The sequence below is a fragment of the Pleurodeles waltl genome, chromosome 10 (assembly GCF_031143425.1).
Source record: "Pleurodeles waltl isolate 20211129_DDA chromosome 10, aPleWal1.hap1.20221129, whole genome shotgun sequence".
NCBI lineage: Eukaryota > Metazoa > Chordata > Amphibia > Caudata > Salamandridae > Pleurodeles > Pleurodeles waltl.
The window spans coordinates 429,325,240-429,348,235 of record NC_090449.1 but is presented as its reverse complement, the minus strand read 5'-3'; the positions used below and the strand labels follow the sequence as shown (position 1 = coordinate 429,348,235).

The 22,996-nt window shown below is 43.3% G+C and overlaps 1 protein-coding gene across 1 annotated transcript in view; it reads left to right on the top strand.

Moving 5' to 3' along the window:
* The window catches only part of LOC138261592 (syntaxin-binding protein 4-like), a 717,553-nt gene that overhangs the window by 346,255 nt on the left and 348,302 nt on the right, over positions 1-22,996 (top strand). The window contains exon 2 of the mRNA XM_069210693.1: positions 9,480-9,596. Within this exon, the coding sequence (XP_069066794.1) occupies positions 9,480-9,596 (117 nt within the window). The remainder of the gene's footprint in view (positions 1-9,479; positions 9,597-22,996) is intronic.

Here is a 22,996-nt window from a genome sequence, read left to right as displayed (position 1 = left end):
TACCTTAGCCATTGAGCTCACAGGATGGGTACCTCCCTATATCATATGTGGTGATTTTAACTTTAATGGCTCGTGGGAGGGATTACAGGATGTGTTAGCACTCGCAACTAAAAAGTATCAAGGGCGCAAACCTCGGGTGTATAAGGCCATGGGTGCTCTGCAACAAGAATTAGGGCTAGTGGATGCTTGGGTGAAGCTGCGCAAACCTGATCCCGGTTATACCTATTACTCGGCTCCGCATAAGAAATTAGCACGTCTTGACTATTTTTTAATCTCCCCGGTTTTCTTAAAGCAGGCTAGGATCGAATTATATCCCCGGATGGTTTCAGATCATAACCCTATAGTGCTAGATTTGGAGTTGGAGGGGCTAGAATTAAAGAGTAGTAGATGGACCTTTGAAAGGGGTCTTTTAAAAAATCCAGAATACCGTGAACATATGACCAAATGGATAACCGAATTTTTGGGGTTCAATAGGGGATCCGCTTCAGTAGAAATGGTTTGGGATACTCTGAAAGCTGGTATACGTGGAGAAACATTAAGCTTTAGTATTAATAGGCAAAAGGAGGTTCAAGGGAGAATAATAGAGTTTCAATTAAAGTTGCAGTGTGCAGAGAGACAGCTAGCCATGGCTATAGAAGCTGGAGCAGATATAACGAAAGTACAGGAAGAGGTTGCCATAATCAAAGCAGCAGCAAATGAGACTACAGCTCAAAAAATAGCGGAGAAATATTTAGCGCAGCGGGCACAAAGGCTTGAGTTTGGGGAAAAAGCCGGGCGGCTATTAGCGGCTCGGGCAGTACAGAAAACAGCAGCTGGGGTAATCAGGGAGATCATAGATCGACAAGGACAGCTAATATCAGAGGTGGATAAAATAAGAAAGGTGTTTCATGGGTATTATCAGGAACTATATGATGATACAGTGGCTTATTCGGATGAAGAAGCCTTAGAGTTTTTGTATCCTATCACGACAGGAAAACTAGATAAGAGCGACCAGCTATTCCTTGGAGAACAGATAGACATTACAGCAATAGAAATGGCAATCAACAATCTGCTCACAGGGAAGGCTACTGGCCCTGATGCTATCCCCTTAGAATTTTATAACGTTTTTAAGTCACCTTTGCTTCCGGTAATGTTGGAGCTGTATGTTCAGGTACAAAAAGGAGGGAAAATCCCCCCGTCTTGGGACCTAGCTAACATAGTCATATTCCAGAAGAAGGGCAAATCCCCATTAAATCCTGCCTCATATCGCCCGATCACATTAATAAATAGTGATGCCAAGATATATTCAAAGATCTTGGCCGCCCGATTGTCATTGGTGATCAAAAAGCTGGTTTCTCCGTGGCAGCACGGGTTTATTCCAGGGAGAGACACGACTAATCATATTCAGAGAGTCTTAGCACTCTTTGACTCCACGGAAGCTGTTAAAGAGCCTATGGCGGCTATCTTTCTGGATGCAGAGAAAGCTTTTGATCGGGTAAAGTGGAAGTACTTGTGGTTTGTAATGGAACAGCTTGGGCTAGGGAGGCAATTCATTATAGCAATTAGGGCCTTATACAGATCCCCAGCGGCGAAAATACAACTAATGGGAGGACAATCTGAGACTATATTGATTAGGAGAGGAACCAGGCAGGGGTGCCCCTGCTCTCCTCTTCTCTTTGCTCTGTATATAGACCCTTTGCTGAGACAATTGGAAGCGAATAATAAGATACCACCAATTCACAGGCAGGGATGGAATACCAAAGTTCTAGCATACGCAGATGATATAGCCATACTAACCCCATCCCCTGATTCAGCACTAAAAGAAATAGAAGTGGTGGCGAAAAAATTTGGTCGGTTTTCTGGATATTCGTTAAACGGAGCCAAGACACAACTGTTGGCTAATCAATATACAAATATTAAAGATACACGGAGGGTGGATCATGCAGTATACTTAGGTATTAATACAGTATCACACCGAATATAGATAAAGTAGTAAATTTAAATATAGATCCTATACTTGCTAAATTTAGAGAAGATGCAAGTAGATGGGATAATCTACATTTAACTATTGTAGGACGATGCAATATGATAAAGATGATTTTCCTTCCGAAGCTGTTGTATTTATTTCGCACTATCCCATTGTATTTCTCCAATCTAAAATTTAAAGAGATTGACAGAATGATCATGAGGTTTATATGGGCATATGGAAAGTGCAGGAGAGCGAGTAAATATATGTCTATTCCACAGGAAAGGGGTGGATGGTCCTTACCGAATATAAAATTGTATCAATTGGCAGCAGCCTTTCAATACATGCGTCCACTATTCGGATTTGATATGGAAGGTACTACAATTGTTGACAGCCCCAACATATATGAGCTGCAGATAGGAGAAGCTGCCAATGGGTGTCTAGTAACATACCATGAGCCTGGATATTACAAAAAAACTAGGTATAAAGTGTTAGAAGCCGCTCACAAGTGGTGGCGATTTTGGTGTAAAAAAAAAGGACTAGGTAGATATAATTATTATACTATGATCAAGAAGAATCCATTACTCCCAGAAATATTTCACGATAAATATATGGCGAAGTGGTGTACATTAGGTGTAACTCGGTTAGGACATTTTTTTGATAACTCGGGGGTCAAGACATTTCGAGACCTACAGGAACAGTATGGGCTACAGAAAAGGGATTTTTTCAAATACTTACAGATAAGGGATTTTTTAGGGAAAAAAACAGGGGGGGCTCAGGGATTCAAAAGTATCCAATTGCTGGACAACATGTTGGCAAAACCCAGCTTAGCCATTAGGTCAACCTACCCTATCTTTTTAGTAGAACAAGCTGACGATTTAGAAAAACACAAGGAGAGGTGGAGTAAGAAAATGGCAGAGGGTAGTAGCAATTTCCTGAGTTCATTGGAGTTGGGATGCACTACTTTATTATCATCTTCCCTACAAGCGCAGCATTATAAGACTATATTTGATCTGTATTATTCACCAGCCCATCTTGTCAAATGGGGATGTACGACAGGAACAAGCTGTCCGAGATGTGGGATGTACGGAACAGATATTATCCATATGATGGCTACCTGTGGGGAATTAAAAGCTTTAAGGGAAGGGATCCAATCTGTTTTGAAGGAAGTAGTGGGCTATGATATAGACCTTACACCTGAAATTATGGTCTTTGGGACAGATGGCGAAATCGCTGGACCTTGTAGGGCATTTATATTCATAGCCATGGCGGTGGCTCGAATTTGTATAGCATCGGCATGGCTGGATCCACGACCCCCGTCCTGGCAACAATGGTTGGCTAGGTTGCTTTCCTCTTACTACTTGGAAAAATCATTGTATGAACGGAAGGGGAGACAGGCCAGGAGGAAGGGGAAGACAATATGGGGTCTGTTTCAGGCCTGGGTACAGGCCCATACCGGCTGGGGTCACCCATCTTCGAATTAAGGGGTACCATTCCCAAGTTAGTATTTGTGGGGTGGTTAGGCTCTGTATTTGATATGAATGATTTAATTTGGTGATGGTTTTTTCCCTTTTTTTTTTTTTTTTTATTATTCTGTACCTTATCTTTTATCCCCCTTTTTCGTTTATCTTTTCTCTTTACCCCCATAGATTATCTTACTGTAAGTTTTCAGTTTATAATGATTTAAAGATGTTTATGTAATATGTTTTCTTCCACCAATAAAAAAAAAAAAAAAAAAGGAAGTATTTATGGTTCTGCTTGACATTTGTTGCATTATTTCTATGGATTGGTTTCATGACTGTGGTTTTTTTTGTTCTCATAAATGGTCATTACCTTCCTGAACGCCCCTCAATTGAGCTTGTGGATGAAGTCTTAACTCCATATCTTTCCTCACATAAGGTCCGAAGAGATTTGTCCCTTGTGAACATTTCAGCTGTACCAATTCCTGATGGGATTGTGTGGGACAACATTCCATTTGATATATACAGGCCTACTGAAGTCATTTAAATTCCATATGTATTCAAAATTTCTATGACATATGTAATTACACCTGGTATTGTATCTGATGATTGGGATGTCCAGACAGTTGATTCTATGTTAACTTTAATGAAGGACTATTCAGAATTTGAAAGCGATGATGTATATAGACATACAATGAATTATGAGGAAATGTTCTGCTACAATAACTGGGGACATTACAATCTGCACCATGCCACTAGACACAAACCAGTACTTAACTACACACAGTGGGAACACTGTTCAACACCACCTCGGGTCAACACACAGGTATAGTTACAACATACAGTGTGGGTAAACTGTGCCAACAATGGGTACAGACTAACACATTATCCGCAGTTAAGGAACATCTTAACACTCTTTCTGAGGATATAGACTTGCAGGACTTTTTGCTAGGTCCTAGAAAGCCATGCTCTAAAAGATTAATCTATGCTATGTATAATGAGATCTGGAAGCTTTCTCAGATAGAAGCTGCTGCGCGTTTAAGGTAAATAGATAGGGAAAACTTAAACAAGGCTTTAGCTGTTGTCGATAACGGCATGAACACTCTGTCCAACAGGATTTATTCCCTAACAAACATAGGCGGTCATTCTGACCGCGGCGGTCGGCGGTCGCCGCCCGCCAAGCGGTTCCCGCCGAAAGACCGCTCCGCGGTCAAAAGACCGTGGCGGCCATTCCGGCTTTCCCGCTGGGCCGGCGGGCGACCGCCAGAAGACTGCCGGCCGGCCCAGCGGGACAGCCCCTTCAACAATGAAGCCGGCTCGGAATGGAGCCGGCGGAGTTGAAGGGGTGCGACGGGTGCAGTGGCACCCGTCACGATTTTCACTGTCTGCACAGCAGACAGTGAAAATCTTTGTGGGGCCCTGTTAGGGGGCCCCTGCACTGCCCATGCCAGTGGCATGGGCAGTGCAGGGGCCCCCAGGGGCTCCACGGCACCCGTTCCCGCCATCCTGGTTCTGGCGGTGGACACCGCCAGAAACAGGCTGGCGGGAAGGCGCTCCGAATCCCCATGGCGGTGCTGCAAGCAGCGCCACCATGGCGGATTCCCTGGGCCAGCGGGAAACCGGCGGGAAACCGGCGGGAAACCGGCGGCTCCCCTTTTCCGACCGCGGCCTTACCGCCGCGGTCAGAATCGCCCACGAAGCACCGCCAGCCTGTTGGCGGTGCTTCCGCCGCACTCCGCCATGGCGGTCATGGACCGCCAAGGTCAGAATGACCCCCATAGTGTTGTCTGCGATTGATATCATTCAGACACATCATGCCCCTTTTATATCATGGACAAATTCAGCTGCGTTCCATCATGCAGTTAGGTTGGACGTTACAGAATTTGAAAAATGGCCGAATTCCATGGAAGTACATTAACGGTAGTGAATTGTTCACCACCTTTAATTTATCCAGGGAACAACGGACAATGGCTAAAAGGGAAGCAAGTTTCACCATACTTCACATAGAGAAGTTAGAAAAATTGCCTTTCACAGTTGCAGGGAGTCCTTCAACAGTGTGGCTCCTACAAGGCATCATTAATCTGCCCATTTCCATTTTTCGTTTTTCGAAATGCCTGAAACATCTTGCTGTGGGCAGGTACGAGCAAATAGGCAATAGCTTTATTAAAGAAGAGTGGGAGTTACCCTTTCAATACAAATGTCTGAACGGCGAAACAGAGGTCTTTCTTAGCAGGAGCGAATGTGAGACTACTGTTAGTCATTCAATGATCTGCAAGCAGGTGTCCCTTCACGGCCTTTGCACTGCGGAGGTCAAGGTACTTGGCCTGTTATCTGAAGGGTACTCCCGTCCCTTTGATTCAACCAGCATTTCATGGACTTTCACATAGAAGTTATGTGGTGCTAAGTGGAGCGACCAAAACTGTTGCGGTATGCGACCAGGAATTGCCTACGCAATTTCAGTCTCTAAGGTCGTTACGTGTTGTGGACAAGTTTTATTTCCCCTGACATGAGCGATAAAAGTATCTGTTAATGTAAATTATGACAAGCTGAGCAGACTAAAGGCGCTACTGTTTCAAATACAAGCAGCGTAGACATCAGCTAGAGAGACGTATGCCCTCCAGATTGCGAGATCATCACCTGAGATACAATCCCTGTTCAATACAAACTTCCCCAAGTACTTTGGAGAGCTGGTATCCAGAATTTTTAACGCCTCGAGCACTACTGGGATTGTTCACTTATTTAAGACTGTTGGGTCTGGATTTGTGTCCATCTTGTAGACTGTCTTCGGAGTCATTCCATCGGCCATCCATTGACTCTTTTCAAGTGTATTTGCCGGCTTTCCCATAATTTTGGCTTTGATTAGTGGAATACTGCTGCTATTTTTTCTGATTCACAGTGGTTGTGCCTTTCCAGCTACGCAAAACAATGGAGCCACTGCCACCAGCTCAACTGTGTGGTGAACGCCTGGTTCAGGTCTTTGATGCTTCGTTGCTGGAGGAATTGGAGCGTGACCGGTCATTGTCATTCCGACCACTCCTATGGTGCGTGCAACCAGTCTTTCGCTGCGTATGGTGCCTCTTCAAACACTTGCCTAGAGTGTGTCTTGCTGTTACGCCAGTGCTTCCTGTGGACCAAGCACTGCTGATGTCCCTGATGAGGGTTCATTCACGGTCGTGCCCCTTGAGACTAAGGCTGATTTGCAAGGCCACTTATGAGCCACCCTTGGTGAATGATCCGGCTCTTTTTGGCGCTGTGGAGAGTGCCACTCCTGCAGGTGGACCTGCACAAGAGACTACTACACACTACTGGCCTTGGATCCGTCTGCCTATCCTGTGGTCGATCTAACATCTGACAATGCGACCTCTTTCCTGAGGTCCTTCCCATTCGATGGCTTCGAAGATGCTCTTCAAGATCATGACTATTGTTAGAAAATATAATGTATAATGTCATGATTGGCCTATAATACCAAATTTAATATTTGCCTTACTTGCCCTTATGTTGGCCTGCTGTGCTTTTCATGGTGGATATTATATCTCTTTGTATGTTTTTTAGCTGCTGATTTTTAACACGTTTTTAAATGTGATTTTTAATCTAGTTTTTATGCTTTTAGCTTTTAGTTCAGAGCGCTTTTTAGCATTTGGGTTCAATCGTCTTCGATGGCATCAAGTTATGGCATCATACTTCTCACGGCAATGGGGAGGGCGTGTGTTTTAATGAGACACAGGAGTTAGCTTAGCCTTTGGCTTGCAGACGCGTGCTCCGTCACCTAGTGACTTTTACCCTACTTAGCTTGCCCTGTTTTAGCGCATTTATTTAATTAAATCTTTTAAGATGGCTGCCTTGTTTTTAGTTAGGCCCCTGTTTTAGTTTGCGCTATCAGTGTCACCTCGGTAAGGTGTCAATATCAAGTGACAAAGATAAACAAACTGTAGGTGTTCACATTAGGCACTTTCCCTCTTCACGTTTTTGAGTGAATTGCTTATATAAATGCCATCCCAAGCACGTTTTGTTATCTATTGTTTGGGAACAGACCTACGTCAAGGGGTCCAAGCAGATCTGTATAAATACTCCTCACTTAGACAGTCAGAGGGTCTCCGACCAGATGCCATCGCTGCTATTGATGCTGCATGTCTCCTTGATGTTGACCCAGTCTTCATGTCCCTACAGAGTCTGAGCTAGAGACCTCATTTCAAGGTTACAAGGGATGGGGGCTTTTCTCATGGATATGGCATTGGCAGATTAGGTTTGACACACCTAGCTCTCTTTTAGGTTAGAGATTCGGTTCACATTATTAAGGTATTAGGACATATTTCACATTTCATGTCATTTCATGATATTGCAAGATGGTGGGGGTCTTTGTATTAATGACTCTAATCCTTGCAGCCCATACAACTTATCACAGATTGCAGTTTTGCTAACTAAAACCTATTGAAACTTTACTGCATCTTCTTCATTGCCTGTGTTTGATTGAGACATGGTGTTTATGTGAGAAAGGGGTAATCTCCCCTTAACCACGACACTCCCTGAGAAGTCACACTCTTGAGTCCAGGCGTAAAGGCTGCCACATTTTAGTGAGGTGATGATTGTGACCCGGGAAGGTTGGGACGACAGTTGCGACTTGTTGTAGGACTGGCATAGTCGCCTACAAACATAAGTACTGTCATCCAGTATTGCCTAGAGCAAGGGTCCAACTACGACACTTGGTAAGCACCCACTACTACAAGCTATACATCCCATGAAACGTGGTCAGCAACACATTTCATGGTTTTATAAGGCCCTGTTACCTCAGGCAAACCTGCAGCTGATTACCCCCAGAAAGACAAATAGGAAGCCGATGCGGGTAAGGCCCTTCATGATAAAGAATGGGCAAGCATGTTGCAGTTTCCCTGCATGGTCACTCAGAAACGCAAAATTCAAACTAATACAGTATTATGTATTTCACAAAGACTGTCTCTCTCCTGCAACACTAAATAAACATTTCCGACAGGTATTGTCTGCCTGTCCTTGTTGTCACATTGAGATGGCTGACTTAACGCACATGCTAAGTACCTGACTCTTCCTGAGACCCTTTTGAGCCCACATAATAAATATGCTTTCTCCTATCATCGTCACACCAATCCCACTCGACTGGCCACAAGTAGAGATGAGAATATATAAGCATTCTTAAAAAGACTGGGCAGCTTCACGTCTTGACAACGTGGCATTGCTCCTTGCTAAAAGGCAATTACTTCCTATTGGAAATCTAACACCCCTCCATCTCTGACCTCCTGATTTCAAACGGGGAGCTGCAGAGAGCTCCAAACTACGATGAGAGAATGTCAGAGGGCTTTGAAAACACTCTGAGGCTGCAGTCTGGGAATCTGGGAGTTTCTCATAGAAAACCTAACAGCCATTATGGCTGAGAATGCTCCCTCTTGATTCTATCCCAGCGCTATCACACCCTAAGTTATTGGCGTCAGGTGTGTTCTCTCGGTTTGGTTGTGGTTTAGTGACAGTGGTGCGCTCTTGACAAGGAGGTAGACGCACTGATGCCCTAATGTAGATGAGCAGCCCTGATATTAAAACAATACATTGGAATTTAGTACGTCTCGAATTTTCTCCTTAATTATTTACTTGTTTTTGTGATGTTGGCAGCAGGGCATTTCAGGTGTTGTAGTGAGGCAAAGTGAGAGTGGACAACTTTTGGGATCACATTTTGCTCTTTTAAATAATTTTGAAAAAAACTCTCTACTCTCCAGTGTCACAACTGCGAAGTAAGTGTACTTGGATAGTGACACTGTGAGACATCTGAAACAGGGTATACCATGTGAAGATAATGTATCACAATCATGTAAAGGATGAAAATGTATAGTGAGCAAAACATAGATTTATCTAAGGTGAGAATGTGTGAGAATACTTATATACCATATGATAAAAAACAAATTGTCTCTTGGCGCTGAGCTGTTGAACCTCAATCTAAATATATGTGAAGTTAAAGCTTTGAAATTGCCAGTGAAGAGTTTGCATACTGAGGGGTGAGGTACAGTGAGCAATCAACTCTTCGTGTAAGCTTTGATTTTGTCTTTCTCTTGCAGACTGGGTCCCCAGATGTGAAATGCAAGCTCTCCCTCATGGATGATCAGCTGCGAAGGACAGAAATATCACATAAACGCCTGGAAATGTCAAATAAGAAGCTTCTGTGTTTTGTGCAGGTATGGAATTCACCATAAGGTGGTAACTTTTTAAGAACCACATGTGCATCATTACAAAAACCTCCTGCACCTGTGATCACATTTCCTAAACTGAGGGATCCATTGCACATGTGAAAAAATAAACTTGGATGAGCGACCCTTTTCTGCAACCTGCCATATGTCTGTCCTATGCCTGGGACAGCCACTCCTACAGCTATGAGAGCATCCCCTACCTACATGGTGCAGAAACCGCCTACAACAGTCAAAACCCCATCTTCACATGAAGCATCCCCAATGACACACCATGTTTATGTGGACAAGTGGACATGTATTCCACATGCTCCCAGGGAAAGCTGACAATATAACGTTTTTCAATTCATTTGTAGCAGAAGGTTCAGATGTGCTGAGGCTTATGAATGTACTCGCACAGTTGGAGAAGATGCCCCATTGCTCTTAAGCTGATAAAACAGATGTCATGTTTGATATGCCAAGTAGAGAGCATATCCCCTGTGTGCTGGTGGAGCAGATGTTCAATATGTGCTGTCAGCGATGGAAGCATACCAGTTGTTTAATGTGTCATGAGGCAGGTGGAACAGATGTTCCATGTGTTCAGGAGCTTTTGTACGTGAATTCATAGAAAAAAGATTTCATGTAATACGATTACTGAGAAACCATCACACCTTAACTGTTTATTGTAAATTGTCAGAAGGAATGCATTCAACCTTTCACATATACAATTCATAATGTCTTTTTTGTCTGAAATTGGCTTTTGCCTGCTTATTTTTTAAGATGTCTGAGGTACTTATTTCAGAGTTTTACTTGAGGAGACATTATTTTAGATTTATATGTTTTACATTGTGAAACAATTAGTTTGGGTGCTTTTCATCTGCTGACCCCCTCGCCACCTCTAAACACCATCCATCTCTGACTTCTCACAACCCCTTAACACCATCAGTCCCTGCCAGCTAAAAACCCTTCACCACAACTAAACTACACCCATTACAGAACTCTAAAAGCCCTTTGTACCCCTAAACTCCACCCATCCCAGAAGCCCTTTACTACACATAAACTACACCTTCCCTGACCTCTAAACTCCACTCTTCCCTAAATGCTAAAAGCCCTTTCCATCCCCTACAGTCCAGCCATCCATGAACAGTAAAACCTCTCACTAGCCATAAACTCCATCCATTTCTAAACCCTAAGTACCCCTTTCTATGCCTAAACTCCACACATTCCTGATCTCTTAAAATCCCCACACCACACCCAAACTCCACCATCCCTGAACCCTAAAAAACCCTCACTGTCCTTAAACCCCACTTATCCATGTTTCCTGAAAAGCCCCTCACAACCCCTAACCCCCACCCATCGCTGAGCCCTAAAAAACATTTTCTACAACTAAAGTCCGCCCATCCCTGAATTCTTAAATCCCTCACCACTCTAAACTCCATCCAATCCTTAACCCTAAAAATTCATCTTCACCCCATCCTCTACCTATAACTGAACCCTAATAACCCTTCTACACCCGTACACGCCATCCCCGCACCCTAAAACAGTTCACCCTCTAAGCTCCATGCATCTGTGTACCCTAAAACCCCTCACCTCCCCAAAACTCCACCAATTCATGATGCCTAAAAAAAAACATAAAACCCCTTTCCCTGCCTGAAATCCACCCATTCCCGACACTAAAAAAACCCTTATCACCCCTAAACATTACTCATCCCTGAACCCAAAACTTCCTCCCTTGTTCTAAACTCCACCCAAGTTTAATGTAAATTGGATTTTTCCTTACAATTATCTTTCCTTTAAAATGTTCCCTTTAATTTGCAATATATTTGTATTTCCTTAAAATCATCTTACCTTAAAATTGATTTTCTAAAATTTGGTTTTGTCCAATCTGGTTTCTCAGTTTTCCCTTTTCCATTTATGAGGAAAGGCCTCTTTTTGAAATGGTTAGCCCCCCCACTTTTTGCCTGATGTATGATGTAGCCTAGAAATTGTAATACCCAGGGCCCCTGCTAACCTGGTTCCCTGGGCCAGAGCTCTTTCCCTAAAACTGTTGTGATGCATTGGCACAATTGGATACACCTTTAGCTACCACTATAAGTCACTAGTAAAAGGTACTTAGGTACCCAGGGCATGGGGTACTAAGGGTAGGCCCCTGAGGGCAGCAGCACTGATAGTGCCACCCTCTACGGCCATGCATCCAGATGCACCCAGCACTGCCATTGCAGGCTGGGTGTCCTGGTGCAAGCCTAAAACACAAACCCGACATGGCACCCTGCATTTGTGCCCTGCCCACCATTCGCTGCATACACTATAGATAAGACACCCCTCTGGCAGGCCTTCCAACCCTAAGGCAGGGTGGGCCATATTATATGTGAGGGCATAGCTGCATACGCAATATGCTCCCACTGTTTCCTTGCCAAACCTGGAACATAGTGAGTGAACAGAGCAGCCATTTTAAAACATGTGCTGGACACTGGTCAATACGAGTTTCCCAGCTACATGATGACCACTCTGAACCCTGGGTTGTTTGGTATCAAACAACTCAGAATGATAAATCGAAACTGGTACCAATTATGGATTTATCCCTAAATGTACCCAGGGGACACCTTGGAGGTGCCCCTTGCAAAAGCTAACAACCCTAGCATGGTTGCTGACTGGTTCTCACCAGTCTGCCACCTCTAGACACCCAATCTACAAACCTTGGTGGAGAGAGACATCTCAGTGGTTTGTAGAACAAAGCCCTTCCTGGGTCGAAGTGCCAACACCCCCTCCCTCAGGAATGCGCACTGCTTTGGCAGCGAGCTTCAAAAGGCTTAACCACCTTTGGAACTCGACCCCCCCAGGCCTGCTGCTTGCAGCAGATGGTAACTCCCAAGCAAAACCCCGCTTATGGTGGGAGAATAAGCAGGAAACTCGGACAAAGAGTAGGAGCAGTGGCCCCACCTTCATGCACCATCCCTAAGGTGTTGCCTGCAGGTGGGAACTCCATTTCATTTTCCTCCGTCTTGGATGGAAGGAAAATAGCCAATCAGGAATAGAAGTGACCCTTTCCACAGGAATTGGTCACTACCAGGTTCCCCCTAAAACTCCCACTAAATACAATATTTAGTGGGCGTCCACAGACCAGGAAATCAGATTTGATGGACAAAAGAAGACCAACACTAAGAAGATCCAAGGCACGCAAACTGTGGACCCGCTGCAACAAAGAAAAGGTGCCAAACCCTGCCTACTGCACCCAGGACCCGACAATCGCCATTGAGGAGCTGCTGGACAACTGGAAAAAACTCTAAAGAACCCCAGAGGACCTCCAGACTTGAAAACTTGCCATAGAACTCCCTCCAGAGCAGAAGTACCACTCTACAACTGTAAGAAACCAGCAAGCTAGTGAGGGTCACTTCACTGACCAGCCACTAACTCCAGAACCGGAGGTTGCAGCTGGACCAAACAACACACTGGGGACCATGAGGATAAACCCTGCAAGTGTGCCAGGTTTGGTGGCACTGCACCCTCCATTGGTCAAACCGTACCAATACCCTTGGTATTGGTCAGCTAACATCGGACACCCAGAAAACCAGCCTGCCAGGGGCTGAAAAAGAACCAGGAGAAAGCCCCAGTCAAGGGTCTTCAGGAACATCCTGGACCTCCTGCCAGAGTGCCCCCCTTTGTCCTGCAAACAACCCTTGAATCAACTCACCTCCTGCTCCAGAGGGCATCCTTGTGCACAGCTCCTGGCTCACCGATTGGCTCTGCACTGGGCTGCCCTGTGCACTGTAACAAATAACTTGCTGTCCCCTAAGGGTCCCCAACCCTTGCGACCTGGACACTCCAAGGGGTCCCAAAGAACCACCTCTAAATTTACATGTGCACTGCTTTTCCAAGTGGTCTCCTGCAGTGGCCCTGCACCAGCTCCAGAGACCTTCCAACACTGCGCCCGCCACAACCGGGAGCCGCCTGAACTTTTCCAGCTTACACCGTATGCACACAGATGACCTCGACTGACCTGCAAAAGAAGAACTTGGTAAAACAACTGTACATTATTATATGTTTTTTAAAAGATGATCCTCCATTGATTCCTATGGTGCGTAATTACACACAAAGACTATTTTTTATTAAACTTCAAAAATTCATATCTTAAAAAGTACTTAACCAATTTTGATAATCTTGGTTTCAAAATTACATACAAATCTGAAGTACTTTTATAAATTAATCTCAAATTATTCTTTGAGTGTGTGAGTTGCAAGATTGATGCTGTGAGTACAACAAATGCTTTGCACTTCTCCAAGATAGGCCTAACTGCTCAACCAAGCTACCTTAAAGATTAAAGCATTAGGTGATCTAGTTTTTACCCCTATAAACCAACATGTGGTTGCCTGGACCCCCTACACAGTGTGCCTAGCTTTGCACACTGCATAAAGGGCCAGCCTCCTACACCATTACTTCACATACATCACACAGAAGCTTGTATAAGGATACCAATAAGGGTGCAAGTATAATAGATTTAACACTATTGCTTATATAACTGGAACAAGTACCCCACTAATGACTGGCAGCTGGAATAGATGTCCAATGTGTGCTTACATGGAGCAGATGTCCTGTGTCTCATTGGGCTGATATTTTCCTAAGTATCCACATGTGAATATGTGATTATGCAGGAGCAACACATGTCCAGTGTGCCCGGTGACATGATGGTGGACCAGTTGTCCCCCATGTGCTGAGGGAGGTGGAGAAGATTCTCACATTTTGAAATCCCTATGGGGTGGTTCTTCCTGGTTAACACACATCTAATTCATGAGGGAATCTGTAGTATCTACTAGCAAATGGCTTTATTCTGTGCAATGTTTTTTGCATGGAATGCAGCGTGCCCAAGTTTCCTTGAATCCTAGTGTCCCCAAGGATCCATAGAATGTGTTGTTGGAATGCATTGGGTTGAAATTGTAAAGGGAGTTAGAGCAAACATCTTGCCTGCATGTGGGTCAGTGGCTCACTCTCATGCTGCTATTGAAATAAAGAGTTCCTGCAACCTGTCCTTCACTGTCTTCTTGTCTAGGACATCATATAATCCTCACTGGAAAATTCATGCACATTTAACGTCACCTTTATTGTAATCAGAGCCACCTGTAAAAACAATTTCAACTTCCCTGATTTCACGTGCTCTTGCCTACACTCTCAAGTCCAGACTGGACAGACAACTCTCCAGATCATGTCACTAATAGCCTCATATTCGGCAAATCCAATCCAGGCTCCTTCCTCGCCATTCAGCAGACTGTGGCTGATTTGGCTGAAAACGTCACATGCCTGCCACGAAACACAATATTGACATCTGAAAATACCTCAAGAACGGCGTCAGCATAAACCCACCCTGCATCCCACACAGTACACCTTCAAATATCACTCACTGCATAACTTACTAAGCATCTTTAAATCCCTTGCAAACCCTTATATGATAACAGCAGAGTTCTCTCCTCCGTTATCTGATCCATTCTACTGACTATTCTTATACTCTGCCTCAAAATAGCCAGCACCTCTTTATCCTTTAAAACTTGCCAAATATACTCTTACTGCGATTATCGCGCCTGATCTATGATAACCACACCAATTATAGCCCCTACACGTACTCTCATTCTTTGGCAGGGTCCTAAAACAACTAGTGGACCTTCAACTCCAAAACCGTACTGACCACTACAATTTCCTTCAGGCATACTAATCAGGGTTCCAATCCTGTTGCAGCAGCGAATATACACCGAATTCAGATGCCAAAAATGCTGTCAACATAATGGTGAAAGGGAGGTTCCTAACCCAACACATTAAGGGCCAGATGTAGAAAGGGTTTTGCGCCTCGCAAACAGCGAAAAACGACATTTGCGAGGCGCAAAAGCCTCTCCGGTATGCAGAAATGCTTTTGCGAGTTGGATCCGACTCGCAAAATGCATTTCCAACTCGCAAATAGGAAGGGGTGTTCCCTTCCTATTTGCGACTCGCAATGCAATTCAATTTCGCGGTCGCAAATGAAATCGCAGTTACCATCCACTTGAAGTGGATGGTAACCCATTCGCAAACGGGAGGGGGTCCCCATGGGACCCCTTCCCCTTTGTGAATGGAAATAAAAATATTTTTTCAGAGCAGGTAGTGGTCCAAGGGACCACTGCCTGCTCTGAAAAATACCGAAACAAAAGGTTTCGTTTTTTTTTCTAAGTGCAGCTCGTTTTCCTTTAAGGAAAACGGGCTGCAGATAGGAAAAAAAAAACTGCTTTATTAAAAAGCAGTCATGGACATGGTGGTCTGCTGTCTCCAACAGGCCACCATCCCCGTGAGTGCCCAGACTCGCTATGGGGTCGTAAATTGCGACCCACCTCATTAATATTAATGAGGTGGGTCTTTGCGACCCCATAGCGAGTCGCAGAAGGTGTCTGAAACACCTTTCTGCATTCCAAATTGCGACTTGCAATTTGCGAGTCGCAGGGACTCGCAAATTGCAAGTCGCAATTTGGAATTTTGCTACATCTGGCCCTTACTGTGGTAAGCTCCAACCTCTTCTTTATAGATCCCTATTCAATTAAAAGAGCATTTGAATTAAAAAAACAGGATAGCTGAAGACAAGCTAGACTGGCTGTAATAGATAAAGCCCATGCTTCCAATCCACACCTTCATCTCAAATTGTTGTCCTATTACACACTAAGGCCCATGTTTATACTTTTTTAGCGCAGCATTTGCGTCATTTTTTGACGCAAAAGTGGCGCAAACTTACAAAATACAATTATTTGTAAGTTTGCTCCGCTTTTGCGTCAAAAAATGACGCAAATGCGGCACTAAAAAAGTATAAATATGGGCCTAACTGTTAATACGTCAGAATGGGTTCCTTATCATCCTGCTCAATGATTCTTAGTCAACCAGTAGATTCTAACTCCTCATTCACAGATGCACCAAAACTCCCTAACAAGGAAAAGAGGTAGGCTCCTTTTAAAAAAAGGGAATGGGAAGACAAACAGTTGAATTTAAGAACAACGAATCACAGTCAATATGGACTGCACCAATATTGAACACAGGGTATACGTCCACGTACCTCAATACCCACCGCTGTCTCCCTAACTCAATAGTTTTCTGTTCCTCTTTAGCTGTATTCTGCACACCTTTGCATGGGATAAATTATATAGCAAGTAGTAACTATAAGGACAAAAGTGTGTTTTGTGTGCTGCATTTTCAGCTCCAAACAACTGGTGCGCACCTAATGGAGTTAGGAATTATGCAGTCTACCAAAATGTCCAAGGAACCAGTCCATTTAGCTCACTGACTAAAAATAGAAAATTGTACATCCATGACTTAGACTTCTTAACAGGAAGTGTTGTTGTGTTTTGTACCTTAGAACACTAAGGCCCGTATTTATACTTTTTTTAGCACCGCATTTGAGCTGCTTTTTTACGCAAAAGTGGTGCAAACTTACAAAATGCAATAGAATTTTGCAAGTTTGCGCTGCTTTTGCGTATAAAAATTACACAAATGCGGTCTAAAAAAGTATAAATAAGGGCCTAAGAATCTGATTACATGTAAAAGGGTAATTTACGCTCCCTGCACAAAAACAGGTGTTTTTACGGGGATCAGGATTTTAGGTTTGTTCAGTACACAACATACCCCCGAAAAATTCCCCTCACAAATTTTGGTAGCTCTAACCTGCTAACATTTACTGGGTTAAAAGAAGCAAAAAAAACTCTGGCACATGCAAATTCATTGTGGTAAACACCAATTCGACATGTAATTCTCAATTTATCGAGTAAAAATTCCAAACATGAGGTATATTACACAGTGAGGCATCAATGTTTACTGGCTTTTGTAAATACCTAGTTATTTACTGGCCCACTCACAATCAGGCCCTTACAGTTACACTACCTATAGCCAGTATAAAGGTCCGTAAACAACGAGAAGGACTTGATGCAACAGGTACCAGAGCAAAGGAAATGGTGCTCAGGAAATGTGCCAAACTGCAGAGCTACAAAGGATAATCGTTGGCATTTTCTACCATGCTTATTCTTTAAATACCAATCAGTCCTTTGACAACCCCACTTCGAGCCTCCACACTCAGCCTGATTCTCATTGGAAAGTGCACCTTTACTTTCTATTACTTCATTTATACACAAAGTACATTGTAATCTGTGAGATTCATGTCTGTGCAATAACGTCTCCTTCAAGATAGGTGCCTCTTGAGATTAGTGCAACAAATAGAAAGGAGCTGGATGGAATGCTTGAATTAATCTTGGCAACTGACAATTGCTTGTGCTGCATTGCAGTTCATCAGTTTTTAGAGTCAAGCGCGCAAGCGCTCTGTTCCTGTTGTAATCTCTCTGTGGGCTTTTAACCGTGCCCATGTCACGCCCATCACTTTGGTTGGTTCGTGGGATTGTTTTTTAAAATTCGCTTGATTTAATTAGTGAAAGGCATACATACGTCATGCCTTTTCCGGTGTTTAGCCCTCCTCGAGAGCACCGGTGAACTACTGAAAACATACGAGGCTCCATGTTTTCTGTATGGTTTCTGGACTACTTTTTCTCTTTATTTAATAGGCAGCACAATCTTGTTTTATTCTCTTTTCCCTTTGTTTCCATTTTCTTATTTCGATGGTCCTTGTAGACGTGTAAGGTTCCATGCTCTAAGGTTGCCACGAGTTTTGCTCCTTTCACCGTTATTAGTTTGCCTCTTATGGTTTTTTCAGTGTCGGGAGGGATGTGAAATTTTTTTGTGATGTGAAAATTACATTGGCTAAGGTTGGGCAGCGCAGCTATAGTTTACTACTGTTATTTGATTTTGCTCTGGAGGTTCCCTTCCTCCTAAAATTACAAACATCATCCGTCCTTTTTCTCGGCACCTAAAATGCAGTGTCAGCTGGCGGGAAAAAATGAGTTGTGAGGTGAGCAGAAATGTTGCCTGGAGAGTGCGCCCGCTAAAAGCGGAAGACAATTTGGAAACCGAAATCCGCTTGCCTTGATTGAAATGATTATTATTTTCTCAGTGCTTTAGGGGAGAGAGAAATAATAGTTGTATTTGTCCCTAATGGGAGTGCCCTTGAAAGAAGAACTGGGTACAATCAAGGGGTTGAAAAACATGGGATATGGTACTGTGTGGATTCAAGACCCTCCCTTCTCTTTCCCAAGCCCCATTGTGAAGGAGGCAATCAAGGTGTGTAATGTCACCGTACTATCTTTTGTCCCCCATACTTGTGAAAGCGGTTGGCTTTTAGGCGCTGTTTTGCACTGTTGCAATCAACTATTGGCTTCCTGTTCAGCGACTGACCAGTGGGAAAATGCGACTTGGCACAAGCCAGCAGGTGCAAAAAAAAAAAAAAAAAGAGTTCTAGGAATGGGCCCAATGTTTGTTTATGCACTGGTCTCTGCTGGTGCCAGAACAAGCATGCGCTTCAGTCGTGTGGTGTTATCTGATCTAATGTGGTTCTCAACGAATTAGTTCCTGTTGCCATTTCTGTTACACACAACAAATAGATGTCTGCTTAATACGAATGGGCATATCAGCTTTAATCAAACATTTAGAAAAATGAAAAGCTACATAATGCAAAGTACCTCATCCTGACTTTTTTCCATGTATAATCTGTTTTATGCAGGCTGAGTTTCCAAACAAAAAGAACACTCAATATGTACTAATCTGTGAATACGTAGCTATCTTTGCAGCTTGTTCACACCGCACTCTTTGGCTTTAGCCTTGGTGCCTTGGTTCTTTCTAGTCACCATGCTGCACAAGTCTTTTTATGTTGAGCGTGCAAGCGCTTTGACCTGTTGTAAGTATTGCAGGCTTTTAACTACGCCCACCGCACACCCATCACTTTCACTCGTTCCTGGGCTTGCCTTTAAAAAATCCTTTGTTATCATTAGTAAATGCTTTACGTTTGTTCCTCCTTTGGGCGGTTTTGTTACCGCCTTGCAGACTGCCCTGTTACATGGATAATTGCAAGATTGCCGATATGTTTGACTTTGAGCGAACTTCTTTTTCCTTTTGTGTCTGTCCACCGTGCTCATGCTCATGGCTCTTTGAATCAGCTCGCTTATGTCAGCTGTTTTACTTTTCATTTCGATTTATGTGACAAGAAAAGTCCTGTTAGGAATTTACAACGCTAATAGCTCTAACTCGAGCACATGCGAGACCAACTGTATTGCAAATGCTTGTTACTCACTCTGCCACTCTAACTAGAAACTCGCCATATGTGAATCAGTCTTGGTTATGATCCAATAGAGACAGTCCAGCTTGTATGAGAACACAAGCAACCCCAGTTCAGTTTCAGACTAGTTAGGCATCGTCAATACCTCATGAGATTAGGGCAGAGCTGAAAGAAGTTTCAACCCAGAGCCTCTATGGCTTGCTTCATTAAAAGCAAATTCAAGGATGAACTCCTACTGCCTTCTTGTGGTCTTTTTTGATAGACATGGCATGATCTGCAGAGATGTCTTCAGAGCAGGATTAGCCACTTTCTGAGGTATGCATTTCAGGAGTGCAACTGTAACTTGCCTTATGCCCATGTTGCTTTCCACCATAGCTGAAACTACCATGATGTTCTTCCTGTGTCATCCCAACATTTGTGACCTTCTGTGACATGCCCCTCACACTGCCCACCCCACAAAGCTGTGACCCAGAGCCTGGCTATAATGGTTGCACCAGAGAAAGGATATCACCAAACAAAGTAATGAGCCTAATCAGCCAGCTGAAAGGACCTCTTTTCATGACCGGACACCTTCTAATCCAACAAATACTGGTGTTTCCTATTCACTATACAAATCAATATAATCAGTTCCTCAAATTCATATTCCATGTTCGCAACCTTGTGTTCTGGAGGGATTCATAACCTCATGGTCAATTACATTGCTATAACTGAATTGGTTTTATTTGTATTACTTGCATTGTCCTTCTGTATATCTACATCCTGATCTTATAGCACACAGGTTCATTGTGCAGAACATATCTACTTTCTGTTGCATTCTGTATATTCAACATGCATTGTATTTTAGACAGCTCAGGTCTGTGCTAGGATGTTTCACTCCAATACGATGGCCCCTCCTGAGTTGTGGGAGGAGCAGATTAGAAGCTTCAACCTCAAACCATTGAATGGCTTTTCTACTTGAATGTAGATGGAATGCTGAACTTCTGCTCTCTTGTGGTGAAGTTCTCAGTGGTTGACTCCCAAGACATAGCGTAATCTACTAATGTGTCTTTCACGGCAGCTCTGTTCACATTTAGAGGTATGAGGTTAAGGAGTGCAACATTAACTTCCCTTATGTGTTTGTCATCTTTAATTACACTAAACACCACTGGCACAAACCTATTCAAGTCCAAGAAAGTAAATGAGAAAAGCCTTCTCCTGCGATGACTTCAATATTGGGAATAGACTGTCCCTTCCTCTTGACCAAACTGCCTTCATCGCCTATTGCTTAATTTGTGTTGTCTCAAGCCCGTGCACACAAAAACATAAGAGGAGTTTACAAAGGTGAATTATTGTACCATATAATCGTTCCTAAAAAGAGATCAGATGAAAGCTGTGCACTACATAAAGCTCACTCTTAAGGTTTACAGGACAAGGGCAAGGTGTGTTGACTGACCCTAGATTATGACACCTAGTTTTTCTAGGAATGTGGGGTTCCCTTCATAAAATTACCTAATCTTTCAGTACCTTCCTGATTGCATTACATTTATACTTTCATTTCTACCCCAGCTTTACCTTCATTACCAAGACAAGCAAGTTTTCTCTAGCTTTACCACATACCTCACTGGCTTCAGCTCTCACAAACTTAACTTAGCATGATCCAAAACTCATTTAGAAATACATCCCACTTTGGATAAATTCTGCTTATTGCAATTGCTTAGTTGTGTGATTGTTTATCAGATTTCACAATTTGTAGGGGACTGGAAACCCGAATGCCCCCTTGTTCATCAATTTGAATATAATCACTCATCCCCACTCATGTTCCTTTCTCAAACTGATCATTTATCATACATTGAACACGTTATTCCTCTCCTGTCAATCCTCCACCACTTCCATTCAATCTTATCTCAACTAAATGTGTGCATCTACACCTTTCATACAACACTGTTCTTCCATGCCTCTCATAGAACAGGAGGACTTTCAACACTCTTCAAACTTTCTTTCAAGCCCTGTTTCACCATTTCCCTCAATCCATACCAAGAGGCCGTTAAACAGAGGATCTGATGTGACATATTCCATAACAACATAATTACTCCTTCATTTTCATGGGAACTATTTGAATCCTGTTACCCTGGAATATTTTCAATACATAGCCTCTCTCAAGAACCAACCCCCATGTGCATTCAACCCCATGCCACAAGGGAAAAGGAAGGAGAAGGCACAAAAACGGAGTAAAAAGCCAGGAAAAATAGTGGAAACTAGGGAAAGGCAAGGGGAAAACACACATAAAACAAAGGATAAAGCAAGGAGCAAGCAGTGAAAATGAGGGGAAGCAAGGAGAAGGCACACAATAAACTGTGGAAAAAGCAAGGAGAAAGCAGTAAAAACAAGGGACAAGCAAGGAGAAGACACAAAAAATGTGGGGAAAAAGCAAGGAAAAAGCAGAGAAAATGACGGAAAAGCAATGAGAAGGCACACCAAAAATGGAGGAAAAAGGGAGGAGAAAGGAGTGATAAGAAGGGAAAAGCAAGGATAGAACAGGGGAAAAAATAAGGAGAAAGCAGTGAAAATAAGGGTAACGCAAGGAGCTGGCACACAAGAAATGGGGTAAAAAGCCAGGAACTAGCAGTGAAAACAAGGGAAAAGCAAAGATAAGTCATTAAAAAAAACTGGAGAAAAGCAAGGAGAAGACAGGAGCCAGAGTGATGCAGCAGGTTGGGGAGAACTGGGCCATTTTTAATTTAGAAGGCACACAAAAAACATGGGAAAAAACAAGGACAAAGCAGTGAAAATGAGTGAGAAGCAAGGAGCAGGTACACAAAAAATGGCCGAAAAAGCAAGGAGAAAGCAGTGAAAATGAGTGAAAAGCAAGGGTTAAGGTGTTCCAAAAACAGGGGGAAAAACAAGGAGAAAGCAGTAAAAACAAGGGTAAAGCTAGGAGAAGGCACATAATGGGGAAAAAGCAAAGAGAAAGTAGTGAAAATGAAGGCAAAGGAAGGCACACAAAAAACTGTGGACAAAGCAGGAGTAAAGCAGTGAAAATGAGGGTAAAGCAAGGAGTAGGTACACAAAAAACTGGTGAGAAAGCACCGAGGAAGCAGTGAAAATGAAGGAAAAGCAAGGAGCAGGCACACAAAGAACAGGAGAAAAAGCAAGGAGAAAGCAGTGAAAATGAGGGAAAAGCAAGGAGAGGGCACACAAAAAAGCGGGGAGGAAAGCAAGGAGAGAGCAGTGAGAACGAGAAACAAGCAAGGAAAAGGCACTCAAAGAACAGTGGAAAAGC